This window comes from Callorhinchus milii, unplaced genomic scaffold, assembly GCF_018977255.1.
Source record: "Callorhinchus milii isolate IMCB2004 unplaced genomic scaffold, IMCB_Cmil_1.0 Scaffold20, whole genome shotgun sequence".
Lineage (NCBI taxonomy): Eukaryota > Metazoa > Chordata > Chondrichthyes > Chimaeriformes > Callorhinchidae > Callorhinchus > Callorhinchus milii.
In genome coordinates, this window is record NW_024704761.1 from 11,442,159 (window position 1) to 11,465,863 (window position 23,705).

The window sequence follows — 23,705 nt, forward strand, 5'->3', positions numbered from 1 at the left end:
AGTCTGCAGCACATCAAGCACATTTTACAAGTAGCAGTACTGCCAGTTGCTGAGCAACAAGAAACAAAGCAGAGTCAATCTTTTGCACCGTTGACACCATCTGAACTACAAGAGGAAGAAATACAAGGTGCTGTCATCTCCCTCCCATCTCTCCCAATAAAAAAGTGTTGAAATGGAATAGAATTGATATATGGAATTGTTCTGGTATAGACTAGCTTTGAAACTTTGCACTTTTCTTTCACTACATTTGTACATTGCATTTAGATTTTCATGGGGGGTTTGGAAAGTTAGTAAATAACTAACTTAGTTAGTAGGCACAGTGATTTAGAACACTAACACTAGATTATTTCAAGTACCCAAGCTCCATCACCAATGGCTGATTAATGCACAGAACATCAAGTTAAGGGAAAATTGGACAATCCAATGTGGAGGATTGCTCACCATTTTCATTACTATACATTCAAGTAACAGATGGACAAAAGGTATAGAAAAGATTACAGCTTTTGTTGCTCAAAAGATACTGACATTACAAAGGGCATGTTTGAATTCACAATGAAGATCTGCCGCCGAGTGGAGAATATTGGGAACAATGTACGGAGATGTAAACGATGCCTTAAGCCACATTGTAAGATGCAATGAGGGCAACTAAGGTAAACAGCTGGCAAGAGTTCAGTGTGGGCTCCAGGTAAAATGCAAGTCCATACATAAGAGCTTACATCGTTGAGCATCAATCATGGTGCATTTATTTCAATATAATGAATCATATTGTATAAAATGTGGCTAAAGAGAACATCAGCGAGTAAAGACAAACTGCTTAGTACAATGAGTTGCAGCTGCTTAACCTGTAAGATCCAAGTTTCAATGCAGCCCAGCCTGATGGAATCAACGATGACTGTGTGAATCACAATTATACACCATCAACATCATACAGTATCACCAGAGCCAGTCTAACCTTATACAGCTCATTCTCACTTCTGCAGCAGTGGGTGCTCTTCTGAGGTTGGAGTTCAATAGGGCTCAATAGAGGGAAACATTGCATCTGTGGCCATTCTTTATCTGCACTTGTAGTTTCATGCTTAGTGTCGAAGGAATGGAAAGTAAGGTGGTCTGCTCGACAAATTTTCTAGAAGTGAAACAGACTCTCTTGCCAATCTGCACCGAATACTTTTGGTAAGTAGGTAAGCAGTAAGCAGGGAGAGAGTGTGCATTCCATTCTAACAATCTATTTCCATCTGTAGGTGGGATGCATCGAAACCTCAGCTTGGTTTGGATACTCATAAGTGTGGTGATGGGTTTTCGGATGGGCAAAAAAATGGAAGTGGAACAGGATATATTGTCCGATTTCAAACAAGAGCACTAAAAACCCAAATTAGATTGATGTATTGTTCAATCAATTGATACTAATATGTTGTAATTCCTAGCAAGTTGTCAGGACAAAGTGATTGATAATCCCACTAGCTTTAAAGATGAACATTCATATTTTAAGTTTTATTTTAAACTGCTTGCTCTTACTTTTTATATATTTTTGTAGCTGACTGAAACCAGCCTTTGTTGTGACGCTAATCCGAAACAAGGAAACACAAAACGGCCCACAAGTAAAGGTTCCAAAACATACTCAACAAGTCTAACACCACCAGGACAACGTTACCACAAAATGTCTGTTTTCTTGTCACTGTGAATCTCAACCTGTTATACAAAAAACAGTTGAAACAGTAAAAGATCGAGGTCAAAACAGGAATGTGCACTTCTTCATTGGATTTTAATATTTAAAATATTCTTTGATGTTGAGAAAATCTCCATAGATGCGGGGAATTCTTAGTTGCTTGGTCTGGAAAGTCTGAAGCATATGAATGCATCAGACAACCAGTTTGGATACACTTAAGCAGGGTAACTGTTTTCCACATGTGTCATACACCACCCAACTGACCAGAAGAAAAACAAAACATTGTAATTGAATTGTTTCTACTTAACTTACCACGGTTGAACACAATTTGTGACACCAATCACTTCAGGTTTAACACTGATGTGTGCTCCCTTTTGTGAATAAACTGTATTATCATAGACAAGTATCTACTTCATAGATTCATACAGCACAAAAAGAGGCCATTCGGCCCATCGAGTCTGTGCCGGTTCTTTGAAAAGAGCAATGTAATGTCAATCCCACTCCCCGGCCCTTTGCCCATAACCTGCAAACCCGTCCTCCTCAAATACCCGTCCACCGCGTTTTTAAAAGTTGTTATCGAATCGACCTCCACCGCCCTTTAAGAACATAAGAATTAGGAGCAGGAGTCGGCCATTCGGCCCCTCGAGCTGCCCCGCCATTCGATAAGATCATGGCTGATCTTCAGACCTAACTCTAATTACCCGCCCTGTCCCCATATCCCCTAATCCCTCTGTTTTTTAAAAATCTATCAGTCTCAGCCTTGAAGATGTTCAGGGACTGAGCATCTACAGCCTTCTGGGGGAGTGAATTCCATAAAGTCACTATCCTCTGAGTGAAGAAATGTTTCCTCAACTCTGTTCCAAAAGGCTGACCCTTAATTTTCAGACTGTGACCCCTGGTTATAGATTCTCCCACCGGGGAAACAGACCCTCAGTGACTACTTTATCAGTCCTTTAAGAATCTTATATGTTTCAATAAGATCTCCCCTAATTCTTCTGTACTATAGAGAGTACAGCCCAAGTTTATTCAGCCTATCCTCATAGGTCAGACCCCTCATCCCAGGAACTAACCGAGTGAATCCACGCTGCACCCCCTCGAGGGCAAGTATGTCCTTTTATAAATAAGGAGACCAGAACTGCACACAATACTCTCGGTGCGGTCTCACCAAAGCCCTATACAGTTGCAGCAAGACTTCCCTACTCTTGTACTCTAAACCTTTTGCAATGAACGCTAACATGCCGTTCGCCTTCTTAGTTGCTGCTGCACCTGCAAACTAACTTTTTGAGACTGGTGTACAAGGACACCCAAATCCCTCTGCACACTAACACTATCTAATCTCTCCCCCTCCAGAAAATAATCTGTTTTTCTATTTTTGCTACCTAGGTGAATAACTTCACACTTCCCCACATTAAATTCCATCTGCCACCTACTCGCCCACTCCCCTATCTATATCCCGTTGCAATCTTTTTGCATCATCCTCAGAGCTTACTCTCCCACCGAGTTTAGTGTCATCCGCGAATTTAGATACGTTACATTCAATGTCCTCGTCTGGATCATTGATGTAAATTGTAAATAGCTGAGGCCCAAGCACTGATCCTTGTGGCACTCCACTAGTCACATCCTGCCAATTCGAGAATGACCCGTTTATCCCTACTCTCTGTTTTCTACCCGTTAGCCACTCTTCAATCCATGCTAATATGTTCCCCTTAATCCCATGGACCTTAACCTTGTGCAATAGCCTTTTGTGTGGCACTTTGTCAAATGCCTTTTTAAATTCTAAATAAACTACATCTACTGGTTCCCCCCTATCTAACCTGCAGATACATCTTCAAACACTCTGAAAGATTTGTTAAGCACGACTTCCCTTTTGTAAAGCCATGTTGACTCTGCCTAATCTTGTTATGGTTTTCCAGGAATCCGATAATGATATCCTTAAGTAAGGACTCAAGAATTTTCCCTCCCACTGATGTCAGACTAACTGGTCTATAGTTCCCCATCTTTTCTCTCCCACCCTTCTTAAATAGTGGTGTTACGTTTGCAATCTTCCAATCAATGGGAACCGTTCCAGAATCCAGAGAATTTTGGAAGATCAAAGACAAGCCATCCACTATCTCAGTAGCCACCTCTTTTAAAACCCTAGGATGTAGGCCATCAGGTCCAGGAGATTTATCAGTTTTAAGACCTGACAATTTACCTAAAACCATTTCTTTACTAATATTAATTCCCCCAAGTTGCTCACTAACATTGTCTTCTTGGTTCCCCTCTATTCTTGGTAGGTTTTCAGTGTCTTCTAAGGTGAAGACAGTAGCAAAGTACTTGTTTAATGACTCTGCCATGTCTTTGTCCCCTACTATAATTCCCCCCATCTCTATCTGTAACGGACCCACATTTACCTTTGACAGACTCTTCCTCTTTATATATTTATAAAAACTCTTACAGTCTGTCTTTATGTTCTTCGCTAGTTTGCCCTCATATTCCATTTTCTCCCTCTTAATCACTTTTTTGGTTCTCCTTTGTTGATCCCTAAAGTTCTCCCAATCCTCAGGTTTACTACTCATCTTAGCTGTTTTATAGGCTTCTTCCTTTAACTTTATACTTTCCCCAACTGCTCTAGTTAGCCACGGTTGGGCCACCTTTCCCGTGGAGTTCTTATTCCTCAAAGGAATACGTGCTCGCTGGGAATTTTGCACTATCTCCTTAAACGTCTGCCATTGCTGGTCTACTGTCAAATCCTTAAGTCTAATTTCCCAGTTTATTTTGGCTAAATCCTCTCTCATACCAGCAAAATTGGCTCTACTTAAATTTAAAACCTTTGCTTCGGATTTAACTATTTCTCTCTCTAACTTGATGCTAAATTCCATCGTATTATGATCACTTTGCCCTAGAGGAGCCTTCATTTCCAGTTTGCTGATCAGCCCTGCTTCATTACACAAAACAAGATCTAATATGGCCTGTTCCCTGGTTGGCTCCTCAGCACACTGATCCAGATAATTATCCCTAATACATTCTATAAACTCCTCCTCTATCTTACTTTTCCCAATTTGGTTGTCCCAGTCTATATGCGGATTAAAATCACCCACAATTAATGTTTTTCCTTTACTACATGCTCTGCTAATTTCCTGATTTATACCTTGAGAGATACTGTGACTACTGTTCGGGAGTCTACAAACTACTCCCACTAGAGTTTTCTGCCCCTTGTTGTTACGTACCTCTACCCATACTGACTCTACTTCCTGTTTTTCTGATTTAAAATCTTTCCTCTCTACTGTTTTTATCCCATCCCATAGCAGGGTCACTCCCCCCTTCCTCGTTTACCACATTGCCTATCTTTCCTATACACCACATACCCTGGAATATTTAGCTCCCACCTTTGATCTCCCTGTAACCATGTCTCAGTGATGGCTACTAGATCATACCCGTTTGTTTCTATTTGTGCATTTAACTCATTTATCTTGTTTCGAATGCTTCACGCATTCAGATATAGCACCTTTAATTCTGACTTCGAGCTATTAGTCCTATTCACCAGCACCCTGTCCCTGGGCTTCCTTTCCCCTCTTGACACACTTTGCTCATCTCCCTGGTTAATCTGCTCTCCCACTTTCATCGGTCCTAATTTTAATTGTAACGGATTACATGTGATTGAATTTACCCCCCCCTCCCCCCTTAGTAGTTTAAAGCCCTGTCTACCTCCCTATTTATTCGTGTTGCCAGAACATTTGTCCCAGCCCTGTTTAGTGGAGTCCATTCCTTTGGAATAGCTCCCGTTTCCCCCAATACTGGTGCCAGTGGCCATAAAGTGAAACCCCTGCCCTTCGCACCATTCTTTTAGCCAGGTTTTCAGCTCTTTAATTTTTTTTTGCCTGTACCAATTTGCCCCTGGCTCAGGTATTTCAGGCAATGCATTCTAGATTCGAACAACTCGCTGCGTGAAAAAAAATCTTCTCACCTCCACTTCCTTTAGACTATTTTGAATCTGTGACCTCGAATCACCGACACACCCACCAGTGCAAACAGTTTTTCCCTTTCTAACCTATCAAATCCCCTCATGATTTTGAAGACCTCTATTAGGTTTCCTCGAACCTTCTCTGCTCCAATGAGAATAATCCTAACCTCTCCAGCCTTTCCTCATAACCAAGGTCCCTCATTCCTGATAACATACTTGCCAACTTTTGTCATGATTGGCAATTATCCAAGTAGCTTTTTTTAAAAAAAATTGAGAATTTCCACAAATGTGCTCCATCCTTGTACAGCAGAGTGTACAAATGATAGGTGTCTGCCTAACACAACACATCAACAGATAAAGAAAAGTTTTTTTTAAGTGGATACCTAGAACATTCTCATCAGTTTTAAATAAATATGACTCATTTTGTGGAACGTCAACCAAAGGTTAAAGGAATCAAACACAGCGACATCCAGCCAAGAAAGTTTTTACGACCAGTTAATGAGACATTAACCCCACCCAGGTAAATATTTCAGCATAATAGGCATTTACATAATAGGAGTTACAGCCACAAGGATAATTACAGCTATGGATTAAGGAAACAAACCCAGGGCTATGCACCTGTTTCATAAAAGAATGCAGCACAGCAAGGCTTCATACCATGCACTTAATAAATCAATAACTTCAAGCCATTTTCTACTAATGTACATATTAGGATTAATTTCACTTTGACTAATATGAACTTCCATATTTTTGCACTATTGCTTTAAAGTATCATTTTATTTATTTGCAATTCAGTTTGGTTTCTACCCCTCCTTAACATATTGCTAGGACATTCAAGAATACCCAAGAATAGCATTTAAAAAAGTTTTTTTTTTGCACAAATATATTTGCATTGAAGCAATATATGCTCAGAACGGATTTAAAATGAAGGATTGATTGATCGATCCACTGGTTCAAGGCTTCTGATGCCAAATCTGAGTATTATCTGATCTTATTAAACAGTCTCCAATCAACAACTACACTCTGCTTCAATTTGTAAGCATGAATCTGACATTAAAAACACGGTAAGACAGCTTGTTCTTAATTCTTTCTTAAGCGAGTTTCCCCCGGTGTCCAGGCAAACAATCCGTCGATAAAATTGGTCATTCACTTTGTGGCTGTTTGTGGGACATTGCTGCGTGCAACCTGGCTGCTGCATTCACACAAAACACAGTCAATCCACTTTACAGTATATGCTGTGAAGATCTTTGGGACATCTTCCCAACATGAAACTCAATATCACCAAATGCCCATGTACAAAATGCAACATTTGCAAGGTATTTCTGCTTTTTGAAATAAACATAAAAATCTGTAAAGTCACGCTCTTAAGGGAAAACTATACAGCGGCCAAAACCTCCAAATTTCTTTTTTTTGGTTCAATATCCCCAGGACGCTCGTCAACTACTTGGGAAACATTTTTAAATGTCGAAGCTGCTATAAATGCAAGTTATTCTCGACTGTGTAGAGCATGTATACACACAGAATCAGAGGCACCCTCAATTACAGTGAAGTCCTGATAACATCGCTCCATGGGAAAGGGGCTCAGTGACGAGTTATCAGGGGTGGGGAGTTCAGCACATGCAAAATACTTAAATAAATGCAACCAGGATATTGACAGCAATATGATTTAAGTGGTAGTGACAAGTTAAGCGAAGATCAAGTTATCAGGAGTTTACTGTACGTAATTAACAAGCAATGAAAAGGAATTATCAACTAAGTAATGACACCTGTAATTCACTGTCTACACAGTGATTAATATACCCCAACGAATGGACAGCTGTGCAATGCACATAAACAAAGAATTAAGGTAAACCTGTAAATGTGTTTATTTGAATTCTAAATTGTATATTCAAGAGGATTTAAATTAAGTGACAATTTAATAATAATCCTTACATTTACGTCGGAGGGACGTCACAGGATAAATATACTATAATGTGCAGCAACTGTGTTTTGTGGGCAAAACTAGATCAAATTTACTTGAAGAACATTCTACTGGGCAAGAAAAAGTACTTGCAAAGGGATGACGTGGTTGGTAACACTCAGCCTCCAGGAGTCAGAAGGTTGTGGGCCGAGACTACATTGGGACTCCTACAATCTAGTGCGGCGTTTTGGGAGCTGCTGTCCTTCGGATGAGCTGCTAAACCAAGGTCCCATTGCTCTCTTTAGGTAGATGTTAAACATTACATAGTATTTTCAAAAAGAGAAGAGTAGTCCAAGTGCTACAGTGGAGATCCTCCATAATAATAATAATCCTTGCATTTGGTACAGCGGCTTATCATGTCAGAAGGACGTCTCAAACGTTTCACAGGATTTACTGATTTAAAGCATTGCACACAGCAATATCCCACAGTCATGAAACGAATGACCAATATTTATTTATTGTTTGCCAGGACACCAGGAGAAGCTCCTTTCTCTTTCGAACCATGCTTAACGTCGACATTTGCAGGCAGACGGGACCTCGGTTTAACGTCTCTTCTGAAGGACAGCACCTCTGACAATGCAGCATATCCCCAACTCCAACTCCATTGGACAGTCAGTTAGACTATGTGAGTTCAAGTCCCAACGTGGGGCCTGAACTCACAACCTTCTGACTCCGAGGCGAGTGCGCTACCACTGAGCCAGGCTGACACATGGTCCTCAGGATAACACCCTAAGTTTAGGTGCAGAATTGACCTTGTTGGCAATTCACATCTCTCCATTGGAAAGGTTCGGATAGTCTTTACTGCAATTATATACTAGGTGCAGAATAGCCCAAAGCATTGCATTTCATCACAAGCAGTTATCTATTGCAAACTCCTGCAGATGGAACCTGTGGAGATCTCCACTCATTGGCTGTAGGGAAGGGGTCTGAAAAGTAAGAACATGAACTGGATTAGCAAGTTTAAAAGTACCTTTAAGATATAATTGGATTCTGACAAACAGCAGCCCTTAGTGTTTTAATAATCTAACGAGGTTAGCGAGGTAGTTTCACCGTACAAAAAAGACAACTTTTGGCCGTGAAAGCCCTGGGACTCAAAACATTCTAAATACCCTCTGGAATACTTAGAAATAATCCTTACATTTAGAGGTGGATTCCGTGAAGGGTCCGAGATAGAATCACATCAATATGAAAATTACTGTGTGGAAGCCTGGCTCATTAGGTAGCGCTCTCATCTCTGAGTCAGAAGATTGTGGTTTCTGTGAAACACTTTGAGACGTTCTCCTGACGTGAAATTAGCTATACCTTATATAAAGTGAAACCTTAGGTAAGTTTCCTTACTCCACAAGAATAATATAATCTAAAATATAATATAATCTAAAATAATACAATCCAAAGTATAATATAATCTAAAGTAAATATAATCTAAAATATAATAATTATTTAATCTAAAATATAATATAATTATATAATCTAAAATATAATATAAAGTATAATATAATTTAAAATATAATAATATACAATATAAAGTATAATAATATAAAACATAATATAAAGTATAACTATCACTTATTGAAAATTAAGGGATGATCAGAACCAAACTGATCTGCAAACACCACTCAAATCAGCATTCATTTGTAGGGAATTTGTTCTCACCCCTATGCAGTACACACCATATTTGATTGCTCCCTTCAAACCTGAATCACTTGACAGCCTCCACCTAATAATATTTTCAATTCCATCCAAAATACCATGTATTGATGTGTTAACCGCAACCTCAGGGAGAGCAATCAGATAGGGAGAAGCATCGCCCATCAAAATACATTTCAGATCATTGGAATGTGGTAAACCCTGCTGGATAGAGACATTTAGCTCATTTACTCATTATCATTATCAGTATAACTATTCTTCAACTAATTAATCACCCACTCCAAACATCAAACAATGCTGTTTACTCAATAGGTTTGAAACACTGACTATCCAGTTCCTTGGGACGTCCTCCCAACGTGAAATGCACTTTACAAATGTAATTTTGTTGTTGTGGTGGTTGTGGTGAGTTGGAGGGAGAGATCAGAAGCACCGGGGTCAAATCCGGCCTAACGGTCCACCGGCACATCTGGCTGGACCTCATCAAAACCTACCCACCCAGGTCTCGCCTCGGCCAAATTGTCCTTCTATTCCAGGTTAATCCTGGAGGTGAACGGCAACCCAGGCTCCTGTTCTCAACCACCAACCGGCTCCTCTGCCCTCCCTGACACGCCTCGCAGATTCTTTTCTCTGACTCCCACTGCGAGGAATTGCTGGACTTCCTCGAGTCCAAAATCGAGGGAAACCGCTCAGCTGCCACTGCCCTCCCAATTTCCCCCACTCCGACAACTACCCATCCCTCCTTCCACACCTTTGAACCTCTGTCTTCACCACATCCTCCATGAAGCCCACCACCTGCTCCCTGGACCCCAGCCTACTCCTCTCCTTAAATTCCAGCTCCACCTCCTTGCCCCACTACTCGCCGACATCATCAACCTCTCCCTGTCATCTGGCACTGTTCCTTCCCCCCTCAAAACAGCCACTATCTTGAAGAAGCCCATCACAGCTGTCCAGCTATCGGCCCATCTCATACCTCCCTTTCCTTTCCAAGGTCCTTGAGAGAGCCGTCGCCTCCCAGCTTCGCTCTATGCTCTCCTCCCACTCCCTCCATGAGCCCCTCTAATCGGATTTCCGTGCTGCCCACAGCACGGAAACTGCTCTGGTCAAGGTCACAAATGACATGCTGACCATGTGTGACCAGGGCTCCCTCTGCCTCCTCATCCTCTTCGCCGCCTTTTGACACCGTGGACCACTCAATCCTCCTCCACCGCCTCTCCTCCCACCTCAACCTTCAAGGTTCTGTCCCTGACTGGTTTAGGTCCTCCCTTTCACAACGCCTCCACTTTGTCACAGCAAACGGCTTCTCCTCCAGCCCCGCATTGTCTCGTGTGGTGTTCTTCAGGGCTCTGTCCTTGGTCTCCTCCTCTTCACCCTCCACATGCTCCCCCTTGGTGACATCATCCGCAGACATGGGGTAAACTTCTACATGTATGCGGATGACACCCAACTATCTCTCTGCCTCCCCCCTCAACTCCAGGACTACTGGCGTCCTGACCGACTGGCCGACATCAAGCCCTGGACGAGGAACAACTTTCTCCAACTCAACGTCAGCAAGTCCGAGGCCCTCCTGATTGGCTCGTGCCAGGGCCTCCACACCTCAGGCGCTGACAGCATCAGCCTCCATGGCTGCACACTCAACTTCACGAAGCCAGTCAGGAACCTGGGTGTCTTGCTTGACCATGAACTGTCCTTTCTCCCCCATATCAGCGCCATGACCGGCACTGCATACCACGACCTCCGCAACATTGCCAGACTGCCTCACCCCTCAGGCTGCCCAAACCCTCACCCACGCATTCGTCACATCAAGGCTCGATTACGGAAACTCCCTCCTCATCGGCCTTCCCAGCTCTTCCCTTCACAAGCTGCAGATCATCCAAAATTCTGCAGCTCGTGTACTCTCGTGCACCAGGCTCCGTGACCCCATCACTCCCACCCTTGTCCGATCACATCACTCCCCATCCCTCAGAGGATCGAATTCAAAATCCTCGTCCTCACTTTCAAGGCCATCCAGGGCCTTGCCACCTCCTACCTCTCTGACCTGCTAACTCCCTATCAACCTGCACTCGGCGTTGGGTGTCCAGCAGCAGCCACACCGACTGCCCCATTCCCCACCACACTCGCCACCCACCCCGGACACAGACCCGGGGAGTCAACCTCTCCTCCCTTATCCCCATCCCCCCCACCACTGCCTCACAACCTGTACCTCCCTCCCCTCCCACACACCCTTCTGTCAACCGCTCCCTCCACATCGGACTGCAAAATGTCCGCTCCCTCTGCAACAAGGCCCTGGTCATCAACGATCTCATCCTTGATGACATCATGGCCTTGACATCATGGCCTTAACAGAAACCTGGCTCACCCCAGGCGACACCTTCCCCCTCACGGAGGCCACACCACCCGGCTACACCACCCACCACATCCCCCGCCCCAACCGCCGTGGCGGTGGTGTAGCCCTTATCTCAAGGACACCACTTGCCCTATTCCCTTACTCCACTGGCTCTTTCCCCTCCTTTGAGCACCTCACCCTCTCCCACCCCTCATTCCTCTCCCTTAAAATCCTCCTCCTCTACCGGCCCCTAAAACCTCTCCCACCTTCATCTCTGACATTTCAACACTCCTCACATCTCTTTGCCTCTGCTCTGATCGCCTCATCATCCTGGGCGACTTTAACCTGCACTTCACCCCCTCCTGCTCCATCTCCACAGACTTCTCTTCCCTGCTCTCCTCACTCAACCTCTCCTTACACATAAACTCCCCCACTCACAGTCACGGCCACCCACTCGATTTGGTGATCCACCCGGGGCCTCAGTGTCTCGGATGTCACTATTACCGACAAGGCCATCTCTGACCACTACTTCATCTCCTTCACCACCTCCACCCCTCTCCCCACCACCATCTTCTACCGCCCTTGGAAGAAGTTACCCCCACAATCCCTAACCGATGCCTTGGAGTCCTCTGAACGCCTCTCCCTCTGGCCTTCAACCCTCACCGACCCCTCTTCTCCTCTCTCCCTCCTCCACAATACCCTCTCCTCCACACTCGATACTCTTGCCCCCATCACTTCCCGCACTGTCTCCTACTCCCGCTCCTCCCCCTGGTACACCACCCACCTCCGCTCACTGAAAAGCCAGGTGCGGGCTGCTGAACGCACCTGTGTCAAATCTGGCCTAACGGTCCACCGACAAATCTGGCTGGACCTCCTCAAAATTTACCGCTCCACTCTAGCCTCGGCCAAGTCGTCCTTCTACTCCAGGATAATCCTGGAGGCGAAGAACAACCCCAGGCTACTGTTTTCCACCACAACCCGACTCCTCCGTCCCCCCCGCCACCCCGCGCAGGTCATCTCCTCCAACCTTCACTGCGAGGAGATGCTGGATTTCCTTGAATCCAAGATCAAGGGAATCCGCTCCGCGGTCACTTCCCCTCCAACATCCACCACCCCCACCCCCTCCCTCCCACACTCCGACTCCTACCCATCCTCCCCTACTCACTTTCGTACCCGTTTCCCCACCCTCTGTCACCAAACTCATCCTATCCCTAAAACCAACCACCTGCTCCCTTGACCCCATCCCCACTCCACTCCTTATCTCCCAGCTCCACTTTCTTGCCCCACATATCACCGACATCATCAACCTGTCCCTCTCCTCTGGCTCTGTCCCCATTCCCTTAAAAACTGCCACCATCACGCCCACCCTGAAAAAACCCTCCCTTGATGCGTCGCAGCTATCAAGCTACCGGCCCATCTCCAACCTCCCCTTTCTCTCCAAGGTCCTGGAAAGAGTTGTCGCCTCCCAACTGCGCTCTTTCCTTTCCACCCATTCTCTTTTCGAACCCCTTCAGTCAGGTTTCCGTGCTGCCCATAGCACAGAAACTGCCCTGGTCAAGGTCACCAATGATATCCTGACCATCTGTGACCAGGGCTCCCTCTGCCTCCTCGTCCTCCTCGACCTATCGGCAGCATTCGATACGGTCGACCACGCTATCCTACTCCACCGCTTGTCCTCCCACCTCAACCTTCAAGGCACTGTCCTTGAATGGTTTAGGTCGTACCTTTCTCACCGTCTTCACTTTGTCTCGACGAATGGCTTCTCCTCCACCCCCCGCACTGTCTCATGTGGTGTCCCTCAGGGCTCTGTCCTCGGTCCCCTCCTCTTCACCCTCTATATGCTCCCCCTTGGTGACATCATCCGCAGACATGGGTTAACTTCCACATGTATGCGGATGACACCCAACTCTACCTTTCCTCCTCTACTCTCAACTCCACGACCACCGATGTCCTGACAGCTGCCTGTCCGACATCGAGTCCTGGACGAGAGACAACTTTCTTCAGCTCAACGTGCGAAAAACCGAGGCCCTCCTGATTGGCTCACGTCAGCGCCTCCGCACCTCAGGCGCCGACACCATCAGCATCCAAGGCTGCACTCTCCACCTCTCAAAGCCAGTCAGGAACCTCGGCGTTTTGTTCGACCCTGAGCTGTCCTTTCTCCCTCACATCCGCACCACAACTGGCACCGCCTTCCATCACCTCCGGAACATCGCCAGACTACGGCACTACCTCACCCCTCACGCTGCTGAAACCCTGGTCCACGCCTTTGTCACCTCAAGGCTGGACTATGGGAACTCTCTCCTCGCCGGCCTTCCCGCCACCTCCCTCCACAAGCTGCAGGTCATTCAGAACTCTGCAGCTCGTGTACTGTCCCGCACCAGGCTTCGGGACCACATCACACCCACCCTCGCTCGCCTCCACTGGCTCCCCATCCCCCAGGGGATTGATTTCAAGATCCTCATCCTCACCTATAAGGCCATTCACGGCTTCGCTCCCTCCTACCTCTCTGACCTACTATCCCCCTACCTACCTGCCCGTACCCTCCGTTCCTCTGGCTCCGGTCTGCTCCACGTCCCTCGCCCCAATCGCCCTACCATCGGTGGTCGGGCCTTCAGCCTCTCAGCCCCTAGGCTCTGGAACTCCATCCCCCAGTGCCTTCGCCGCTTCCTCCCTCTCCTCCTTCAAGGCCGGTCTCAAAACCTTTCTCTTTGACCGAGCCTTCAGCTCCCCTCTCGACTCTCTTCCCCCTCCTCGCTCCCTCCCTTCCCTCCCCTCACCCTGACCATTTCCCCCCTCCTCGCTCCCTCCCTTCCCTCCCCTCACCCTGACCATTTCCCCCTGCTCGGGTCCTGACCCAACTGTGCAGCCCCTGGGACGTCCTCCCGACGTGAAAGAAGCTCAATAAATGGAATTTTGTTGTTGTTGTTCGGTCTCCCTCCCATCTCTCTGCCTTCCCTCACCCCTACCCCTCCCCCATGCTCGGGTCCCTACCCCTGACTGTTCAGCGCTTTGGAATGTCCTCCCGACATGAAAGGCGCTTTATGAATGTAATTTTGTTGTTGCCTAGGCCGGTTCCTGAGCCAGGCAGGTCCGCAGTACTCCAGGGCACTGCTGATCTCCCCGCTGCCCTGGAGTCATCTGAACTCATCCCACTCTGGCCTACCTGCACTGATTCATCCTCCTCGCTCACTCGCCTCCACAATTCCCTTTCCTCCACTCTTGATGCCCTTGCGCCCCTTACCTCCCGAACTGCCTCCTCAGCCAACTCCGCTCTCTCAAGAGTCAGGTGCATGCCAACATACGCACCTGGCTCAAATCTGATCCACCGGCAGATCTGGCTGGACCACATCAAAACGTACCACTCCACTCTCGCCTCCACCAAATCATCCTTCTACTCCAAGATAATCTTGGAGGCGAAGGACAACCCCAGGCTTCTATTCTCCACCACCAACTGACTCCTCCAATAATCACCCCCATCCTGGATAAAACCTTCTCTGGACCCATTCCTGCTTTCTAACTACCGGCCTATCTCCAACCTCCCTTTTCTTTCCAAGGTCCTTGAAAGACTTTTGGCTTCCCAGCTTCACTCCTTCCTCTCCTACCACTTGTTGTTGATGATAGCCCAGCCAAGCCTGACTCATCGGCAAGACCTGGAAGGGTAGACCAGTCACTAGGGGCAGGAATCGTCCCACTCAGCTCCTGTTAACGCTGCAAGCCAAAGCCTTAACAGGGAGGGTAGTCCTAGCTGGACAAGCAGAGGAAAAGCTTCACAAGAGAGATTCAGATAAAGAAGGGATCTTGGTCCATTTAATCTCATCCTTCCCGAATGCCAACCAAAGTCTTCCCCTTACAGTTCAATTTGTTTCTTAAATTAGCCAACACCCAATAGGCCAAAGTTCACATATAAGCCAGCTGCCCTTTTGGCTTTGTGCATGAATCAGCCAGATTCCTGTTAAATAAAGGACAGCTTCCAGGTAGTGACGCCTACAGCAACCTGAAATCCTGGAAGTCAGTCTTTTGCTTTTAGTGCGAATGCCAATGGAAAGCTGGCACACATGGAAGTGATGTTAGTGCACCCTGATGTTATGTGAAGAAAAGTGATGTTAAGAAACCACTATTGTTCCACACTTTGGTATAGCGTGGGACTCAAGATGCTGGACAACAATATAGTCTTGTAACAAAAGGCAAAGTACGGCAGATGCTGAAAATCTGGTATAAACACAGAAATCTCAAGGACTTTGACCAAACATTGACCTAACGTTTCAGAACTCAGTTCTGATGAAAGGTCATTGACCTGAAATTTTAACTCATTTTCCTCTCTCCATAGATGCTGCCTGACCTGCTACATATTCCCAGAATAGTCTTGTACCTCGCACTGCGCTGTCAGCCCACCCATTCGCTTTGCTGAAGGGATCGTTCCGGCAACAAAGTGGGGTGTGGATAGTTGTCGTCTTCATCACTTGTAATCTGAATATGCTGAGTTCAGAGCGCCTACAGCTAAACCCAAATAGCTTATTTACATTTTCCAATCTTTTAAGTACTGCTGAACAATGTGGAAATAATTCTGGTAAAACAACCCCAACAAAAAAAAAACCTTCAGGGCATTTTAAGTTCACTTGTGAAGAAATGTTTTCTAAAGGCAGGAATTTTTTAAATTTCGCAGACATTTTCCATCATTCTGAAATTTGTCCAGGCAGCATGGAACACAAGATTCTGTAACCCTAGGGGACTTAATACCATTGGCAGAGTCAAAACAGACCAGACGGATAGTTGTGGAGGAGCTACAAGTGGGCTTGGTGCCTCTGGGTTTAGGAGATGAAAATCAACCTGGGTTCCCTTTCCTGATCATCAGGCAGAGACCCCTCGCCACAGTGGAGGTTGTTGGTATGCCATCAGCTCAGGTCCACTGCTCCGTCACACAGTCAAATAACCTCTAGACACTTGCTATCACAACGCATAACAACTGTTCGGGCAAGATACTACTGCTACAACAACAACAGCTTGCATTTCTATTGTGCCCCTCACGTAGGGTCGTATCTCAAAGCACTTGACAGTGATGGAGCCTGACGCCGAGCCAGGACGTGGGGGGAGGTGACCCTACGCACAGTCGAACAGGGAGGTCTTCAGGCACGACTTGAAGATGGGAAAGGATTGGGGCGTAAGCGGGTCGGAGAGGTAGGGAGGCAAAGGGATTTGAAGACAAGTGTGAGGATCTTGAAATCAATTAGTTTGGTGAGCCAGTGGAGCCTGGCAAGAACCTGTGTGATAGGGGGGGGGGGCGGAGTTTAGTGCGGATTAGTATGCGGCAATGGAATTCTGTATTAACTAGATTGTGTGGATGGTGGAGCTGGGGAGGCTGGCGAGGAGGACATTACAGTCGATTCAGGAGGTGACAAACGCATGGTCGAGGGTTTCAGCTACATTTGGGGCAAGGTATGGTCACATTTACCTTATAGTGGCCAGTTAAATAATGAGATATCCAGTAAAAAAAAATATGTGAAAAGAAAGACCTGTGATCAAATTATTTAGGCCTTCTCTTGGACAATCAATAAATGGGGCCTTCCTTATTGCATTTGATATAGCGCCTTATCACATCTCAAAGTGCTTAGCAGAATATACTGTAAAGTGAATGAACTGGCTATATTTTGTGAGCAAAACGCGACAGCCAATTGCACACAGCTTTGTCCCACAAACAGTTGTGGACTGAGTGACAAAATCATTTTTTTTTAAAGGATTATTAAGGGACTACGTTGAAGGAATTGAAAGCGATCCGTCAACCAACTAACAACCGGCTTCCTTCTTACTGCTCCCCTTTGTGGTGTTGCTTCTTTTCCTGATTTAGGAAATCAGGAAAAGGGTGATTTAATAATATCAAAACTGCAAAACATAGCTGTGAGATGTCCCATGTACTTACAGATGACAAACGTTCAGCATTCAGAGTCCTCTGAGGGGAGAAAGCTTCAGTTGCTTTGTACTAACCAGAGCCTGTAGCATGCCATCCATGATAATCATGCCCTCCATTGTTCGATTGGCCTGAGAGAGCATCGCCAGGGTCCAGTCCAAGAAACCAGCCAGTCGCTTCTCTTTCACATCAGGGCGAGTAACAAACCTGTCAGATCAAAGGGAAAAACATGCTAAAGTGCATCCTTAAAACAGAGAATTTATATTTAATTACTTTAAAACCCTCGTTAGACCTAAAGCACCAAGTGGAATGGCGTCCTGGGGCAATGTCACATTAATCTTCGGACTCAATGTGCAAAGAAAAAACAAGGTGTGGAGACACAATAAGTGAGAGCGGCCGAACAGGAAAATGGTCTGCCTTCATTTAAACATTTAAACGATCAGGCAGGTGAGGCAGCAATTTTACAATCGCTGATTCTATTATTAAAACTACTCTCCCCAAACCGTGCATTGTTATCTGGATCAGGGGGTGGTCAAGCTCCCTCCTTCCCTCCAGGGAAGTATTACTTGCTGGAGCAGTGCTACTCACTCACGTTCCAGCAAGGGCCGTGATACCAAGCAGCGTCCTGTTCGAGGGCACACTCTGAGACGTTGACATATGCCACAAAGTGGAGTCCTGTAGCTCAGTGGTTAGAGCACTCGCTTTGCAAGTGAGAGACCTGAGTTCAATTCCAGGCAGAGGGCGAAACCTTGGGCAAGTTTCCTTACTCCACACAGAGCCTATTGATAATCCCTTCAAAAACCAAAAACAATAATTAATTGGTCATTTTCAATCTACGACTGTTTGCAGGACACTGGCGCAATTGGCTGCCGCGTTCGCCCACAAATATACAGTCAATTCACTTTACAGTGTGTTCTGTGAAGCGCTTTGGGACGTCCTCCCGACGTGAAAAGCGCTATATCAAATGCAAGGATTATTATTATTATTATTATAAGGTCAGATCCATAAATTTTGGCCAGTTGCCTATTGAACACAAGGTCCATTGGAATGAAGAAAAGGGAAAGATTATTGGATTGAGAGCTGGTGCCCTGGCCAACAATCCTCCAGATTAATTGGTTATCATGACCTGGGCCAATAGAAAAGTGCCGCCTCAATTTTTCCACAGAATCTGCTACAAAGGCCTCCAACAACCTGTAAAAACACACAAAGTTTGGGCACCGAGGCCTCTGAGCCGCTGCTGGCTGTTTGCTCAATGCTGTTACTGTGGGTAGTGCGGCTCGGATGCGGTGCAGTGGGAAATACGCTTCACTCACTCCGAGGCCCCGCTATTGTAATTGCCTGTGTGTCTCTCGCTCCTCTGCGTATATGTGTGTGTAGGTGTATGTGTGTGTCTGAGTGCTTCTGTGTCTGTGAGTTGTCTCTCTCTCTCTCTGCGAGTGTGCAACTCTCTGTCTGTGAGTGTTTCTGGGTGTGCCACTGGGTGTGTCTGTGTGGGGTGGCAGGCCCCGAGAGGCAGGAGGTGGTCATCTCCTGCATCCCCACAGTTAAGACACTGGCCTTCAAATGTAGTGTGGGAAAAGGGACCATTCGGCATTCGTTGGTGTTTCCCCCTCACCTCCCGCTGTGTGAGCTACCCGGATTTTGTTAAAGAAAGCATTAATAATTTTTTTTTCAACAATCTAATGTGTATTATTTCTTACTTTTAGTCTTCATTAATAAAGTGAAAAAATTTAGGTTGGCAGTAAAATATACCTCATGTGAGCACCAACTAACCACAATTTTTCACAAAGTTTGGCAAATCTCCCCGCAATTTTTAGCAAATATTTCCGCCATTTTAAAACACTGGTTAGGCCTCAGCGAGAGACTGTGCTCAGTTCTGGCCCCACACTTTAGGAAGGATGTCAAGGCATTGGAGAGGGTACAAAGGAGACTTACCAGGATGGTACCAGGAATGAGGGACTTCAGTGATCAGGAGAGGCGAGAGAAGCTCGGATTATTCTCCTTCGAGCAGAGAAGATTAAGGGGAGACTTAATAGAACTTTTCAAAATTATGAGGGGATTTGATAGGGTGAACAAGGAGAAACTATTCCCACTGACGGGTGGGTCGGTAACCCGAGGACACTGACTTAAAATAGTTGTTAAAAGAAACAGAGGGAAGGTGAGGAGAAATTTTTTCACAGAGCGAGTTGTTCGGATCTGGAATGCATTGCCTGAAATGCTGGTGGAGCCGATTTGATAACAACTTTTAAGAGTGAAGCAGATAATTTTTTGGGGAGGAGAAGTTTGCAGGGCTATGGGGAGAGAGCAGGGGAATGGGATTGATTTGGGTAGCTCTTTTCAAAGAGCCGGCACAGACACGATGAGCCGATGGCCTCTTTCTGTGCTGTATAATTCTATGATTCAATGTATTTTCTATTGGCCCTGCAGATAACTGTTTGTGGGACTGCGCTGGCACAGGTAGCTGCCATGTTTGCTTACAAAACAGACCAGTAATTACCTGTGAAGCAATTGAGAAATTTTGACATAACTAAACACTTTAAAATTGCACTCTCTTTCTTTCATTCTATTCTAAATAGCCCTGAAACGTTAACTTCATTCTTTCATTAAATTGTAGATGCTATAGTGGTATTGAGTGTATTTGCTCACTGTATGGATGCCGAGCTACCACATTATCATTCCTTCGCTTTCTCACTTGACAGCAAAGATAGAGCGACAACGAGATTGAATCCAAATCCTGGTTACACCGAGTTAGACATTAACAGAGAACTAGAACAGGTGGTTACAGGTGAAGGGAGATGGATACAAACAGATACTAGGCCCTATTACTGCTGCTATGTTGGTACAGCCTTGGGTAAGATGAATGACTCAAGAACATAAGAAATGCTAGATGAAAAAAAGACCGGGGTCCATCTCGTTTGCCTTCCAACTTCCTGTTGGTTGCATGCACATATGTCCTGAACCTATGTACTGTATCCTATAGTGTTATTTCCTAAAAGAAAACTATCTAATCTGTGTTTGAAAGATTCAACATTTCCTGCTTCAATTATCTCCCGAGCGAACCTGTTCCACAGATTTATTATTCGCTCACTGAAATAGTGTTTGCGTAGATTTGTTCTGAATTTACCCCCTTCAATCACAGCCCATGTCCTCTGGTTTTAGTATTCTGGACTAGTTGAAACAGCCTGTCATGATCTACATTATTTAGCCCCTTTAGAATCTTAAAGGTAGCAATCATATCACCTTGAAGGGCTATACAAAATAACCCTAATTAAAATAATCCTTATAATTGACAGTGCGTTTTACATCAGGAGAACAACGACTTGCATTTATATAGTGCCCCTCACACGGGATAGTCTCCCAGGATGTCTCACAGAGCTTCGCAAACTTGCCTGCAAAGCGTAGTTACTGTCTGTTTTGTAGATGAACACGCAGCCAATTTGCATACAGCAAATAACAAATTTTATTGGGAGGATGGTAAACCAGGCCGACGGGAGAAATTCCTTTGAACTCACAGCCATCTAACTCAGAGTACAGAATGCTGTCAACTGAGGCAGGCTGAAAATGCATTTGATTAGGAATGAAATGAAAGATGCAGTGAATAGAGCTGCAGCATAAGGACCCGATTCTTGGTTTGAATCCCAAATTGTGCTGAGTTTTCTCATCTCAGTTGGGGCTGTATAGGGAGACTAACAGAAACCAGGCAAGTCCTGATCTGTCTACAGTGTGCGTGCATTGTTGTGTGTGTATAAAACCTGGTGAGTCAGGCTCAGCCATGACGCCATCTACAGGCAATGGTTCACAATGAACAATAGACACTTTGGAAGGACCAGAACCCGGGGAACCTCACCCCAGGAAGAGGCCAAACCAGGAGCAGAGAGGCGATACCAGCGGATAACAGAAAGAGATCTGAAACATTAACTCATTTCCTTCTCCATTTATTATACATTTCCTTTTTGGGAATCTTACAAATTCAGTTTCACTTCTGAAACCATCGATGACCTACCTCTATGACTGTGCTTTCAATTAACTATCCTCTCCCCACCCATTGGTGGGGCTCAGATACTAAGATAGGATTGTTAACCAGCTTTGGACGCCTTTCCAAGGTGAAAGGTGCTGTTTAAATTAAATGTACAATGTATTGTATCTTAGGTTCATCCCTCTAATACTAGGTCAACCTTACTCTCCTCCATATTGCCACTAGGCCTTGGACAGCCCACTTACGTACACAATGACCAATGCAAAGTACCCTAGATGCAACCTGACCACAGTATTGTAGTTTTACCACGGCTTCTAAGGCTAGGAGGTCAACTGATTTGGCAATGTAGCCCATTAAATAACTGAATCAAGCTCTGAGTGCTTTATATTTTTACAGATGTATGTTGTATGTGCATATAAATACAATAATAATCCTTGCATTTTATATAGCACCTTATCATTTCTTCTAGTCATCTCAAAGTGCTTCGTAGTGCTGTATACTGTAAAGTGAATTGACTGTATATTTTGTGGGTGAAACACAGAGGCCAATTGCGCACAGCAGTTTCCCAAATATACATTTATATTAAATAATAATAGTATTTGATATAGTGCTTTAACAGAGCATGTTTCAAAGAGCTCATAGAATGTCCGGCATAGGAGACGGAAGTATCGGTTGGGCTAGGTACAAAGAAGTGGAGTCCTGTAGCTTAATGGTAAGTGCACTTCGAAAGCAAGAGGACCTGGGCTCAATCCCCGGGCAGGGCAAAATGTTGGGCAAGTTTCCTTGCTCCACACGCCTCAGTTTACCTAGCAGTAAGTAGGAACCTAGTTGTTAGTCGATGGGCAAATCGATTTTCCGGGGTAGTAATCCCTTCAAAAAAANTTGGGTCACTCAATCCACGACTGTTTGTGGAACACTGTTTTGCACAATTTGGCTGCCACATTTCGCCAATAAAATATACAGTCAATTTACATTACAGTATATTCTGTGAAGCACTTTGAGAAGTCTCAAAGACGTGATAAGTTGCTACATCAACAACAACCTGCATTTATATAGCACCACTCACACAGGGTAGTCCCAGAGAGCTTGACAGTGGCAGAGCACGACACTGAAACGGGGGGAAGGGGAGGTGACCATAGGCACGGTCAAATAGGAAGGTCTTCAGGTGCGACCTGAAGATGGGGAAGGAAGGGGCAAGACGAAGGGATAGAGTTAGTGTTCCAGAGTTTCGGGGTGTAGTGGCTGATAGTGCAGCTACCGATGGTGAAATGGGGGATAAGAAATAAATTAACTACGGTAAACTGGACTGAACTGTTATTGGGTAAACCCACAGACATGAGGTGGGAAGTATGCAAAGAAGTTTTCAATACAATACAAAACCAGTACAAACCCCTGAAACACAAAAGCTTCTCCTGTGTAGTTCAACACCATAATAATAATAATCCTTGCATTTGATAACGCCTTATCTCGTCTTTGAGACGTCTCAAAACGCTTCACAGAATATACTGTAAAGTGAACCACGATCGATAAACGAGGTAAACTAAAAGAGATGGATTACATTAACGTAAGAAAAAGTGGAAATCCAGAAGATTTGTGAATGTTAACTTATGTCTGATGAATCTAATTGAATTTTTTGAGGAGTTCAATAACATGGTGGATAACATGGTGGTTATGCCTTTGAGAAGGCATATAAGGTTCCGAACAAGGTTATTAGCAAAAATGAAAGCAGATTGAATCAGAGGTAACCTTTTGACATGGTTTGGTATTTGGTTGGGAGACAGGAAATAGAGAGTAGGGATAAAAGGAACTTTCTCTGATTGGCAAGACATGACAAGTGATGTTCCCCAGGGGTCTGCACTGGGGCTTCAGATTTTCACTGTATGAGGAATAGAGAGTCTTATAAAATTTGCAGATGTCACAAAGTTAGGAGACACAATAAATTGTGTGGATGGGAGCAAGAATTTACAAAGGGATTTAGGCAGATTAAGTGAGTGGGCAAAACTGTGGCAGATAGAATTCAATGTGGGGAAGTGTGAGGTCATTCACTATGGATCCAAAAATAGCAAAACAGAATATTTTCTAAATGGTGAGAAACTAAGAACTGTGGAAGAGCAAAGGGATTTGGGTGTCCACAGACACAAATCACTAAAAACAAGCTCACAGGTACAAAACGTTATCAAAAAGGTTAATGAGACATTGGCCTTTATCTCAAGGGGCTGGCATATAAAGGAGAGTAAATGATGCTTCAACTATATAGAGCCTTGGTCATGATGCTTCAGCTATATAGAGCC

At 45.1% G+C, this 23,705-nt stretch overlaps 1 protein-coding gene across 2 annotated transcripts in view; it reads right to left on the bottom strand.

The window, feature by feature from the left end:
• tbcd (tubulin folding cofactor D) overlaps positions 1-23,705 on the bottom strand; it is a 151,652-nt gene that overhangs the window by 118,267 nt on the left and 9,680 nt on the right. For both annotated transcript variants that reach the window (XM_042342494.1, XM_042342495.1), the window contains exon 7: positions 17,516-17,645. In XM_042342494.1, coding sequence (XP_042198428.1) covers positions 17,516-17,645 — 130 coding nt within the window. The remainder of the gene's footprint in view (positions 1-17,515; positions 17,646-23,705) is intronic.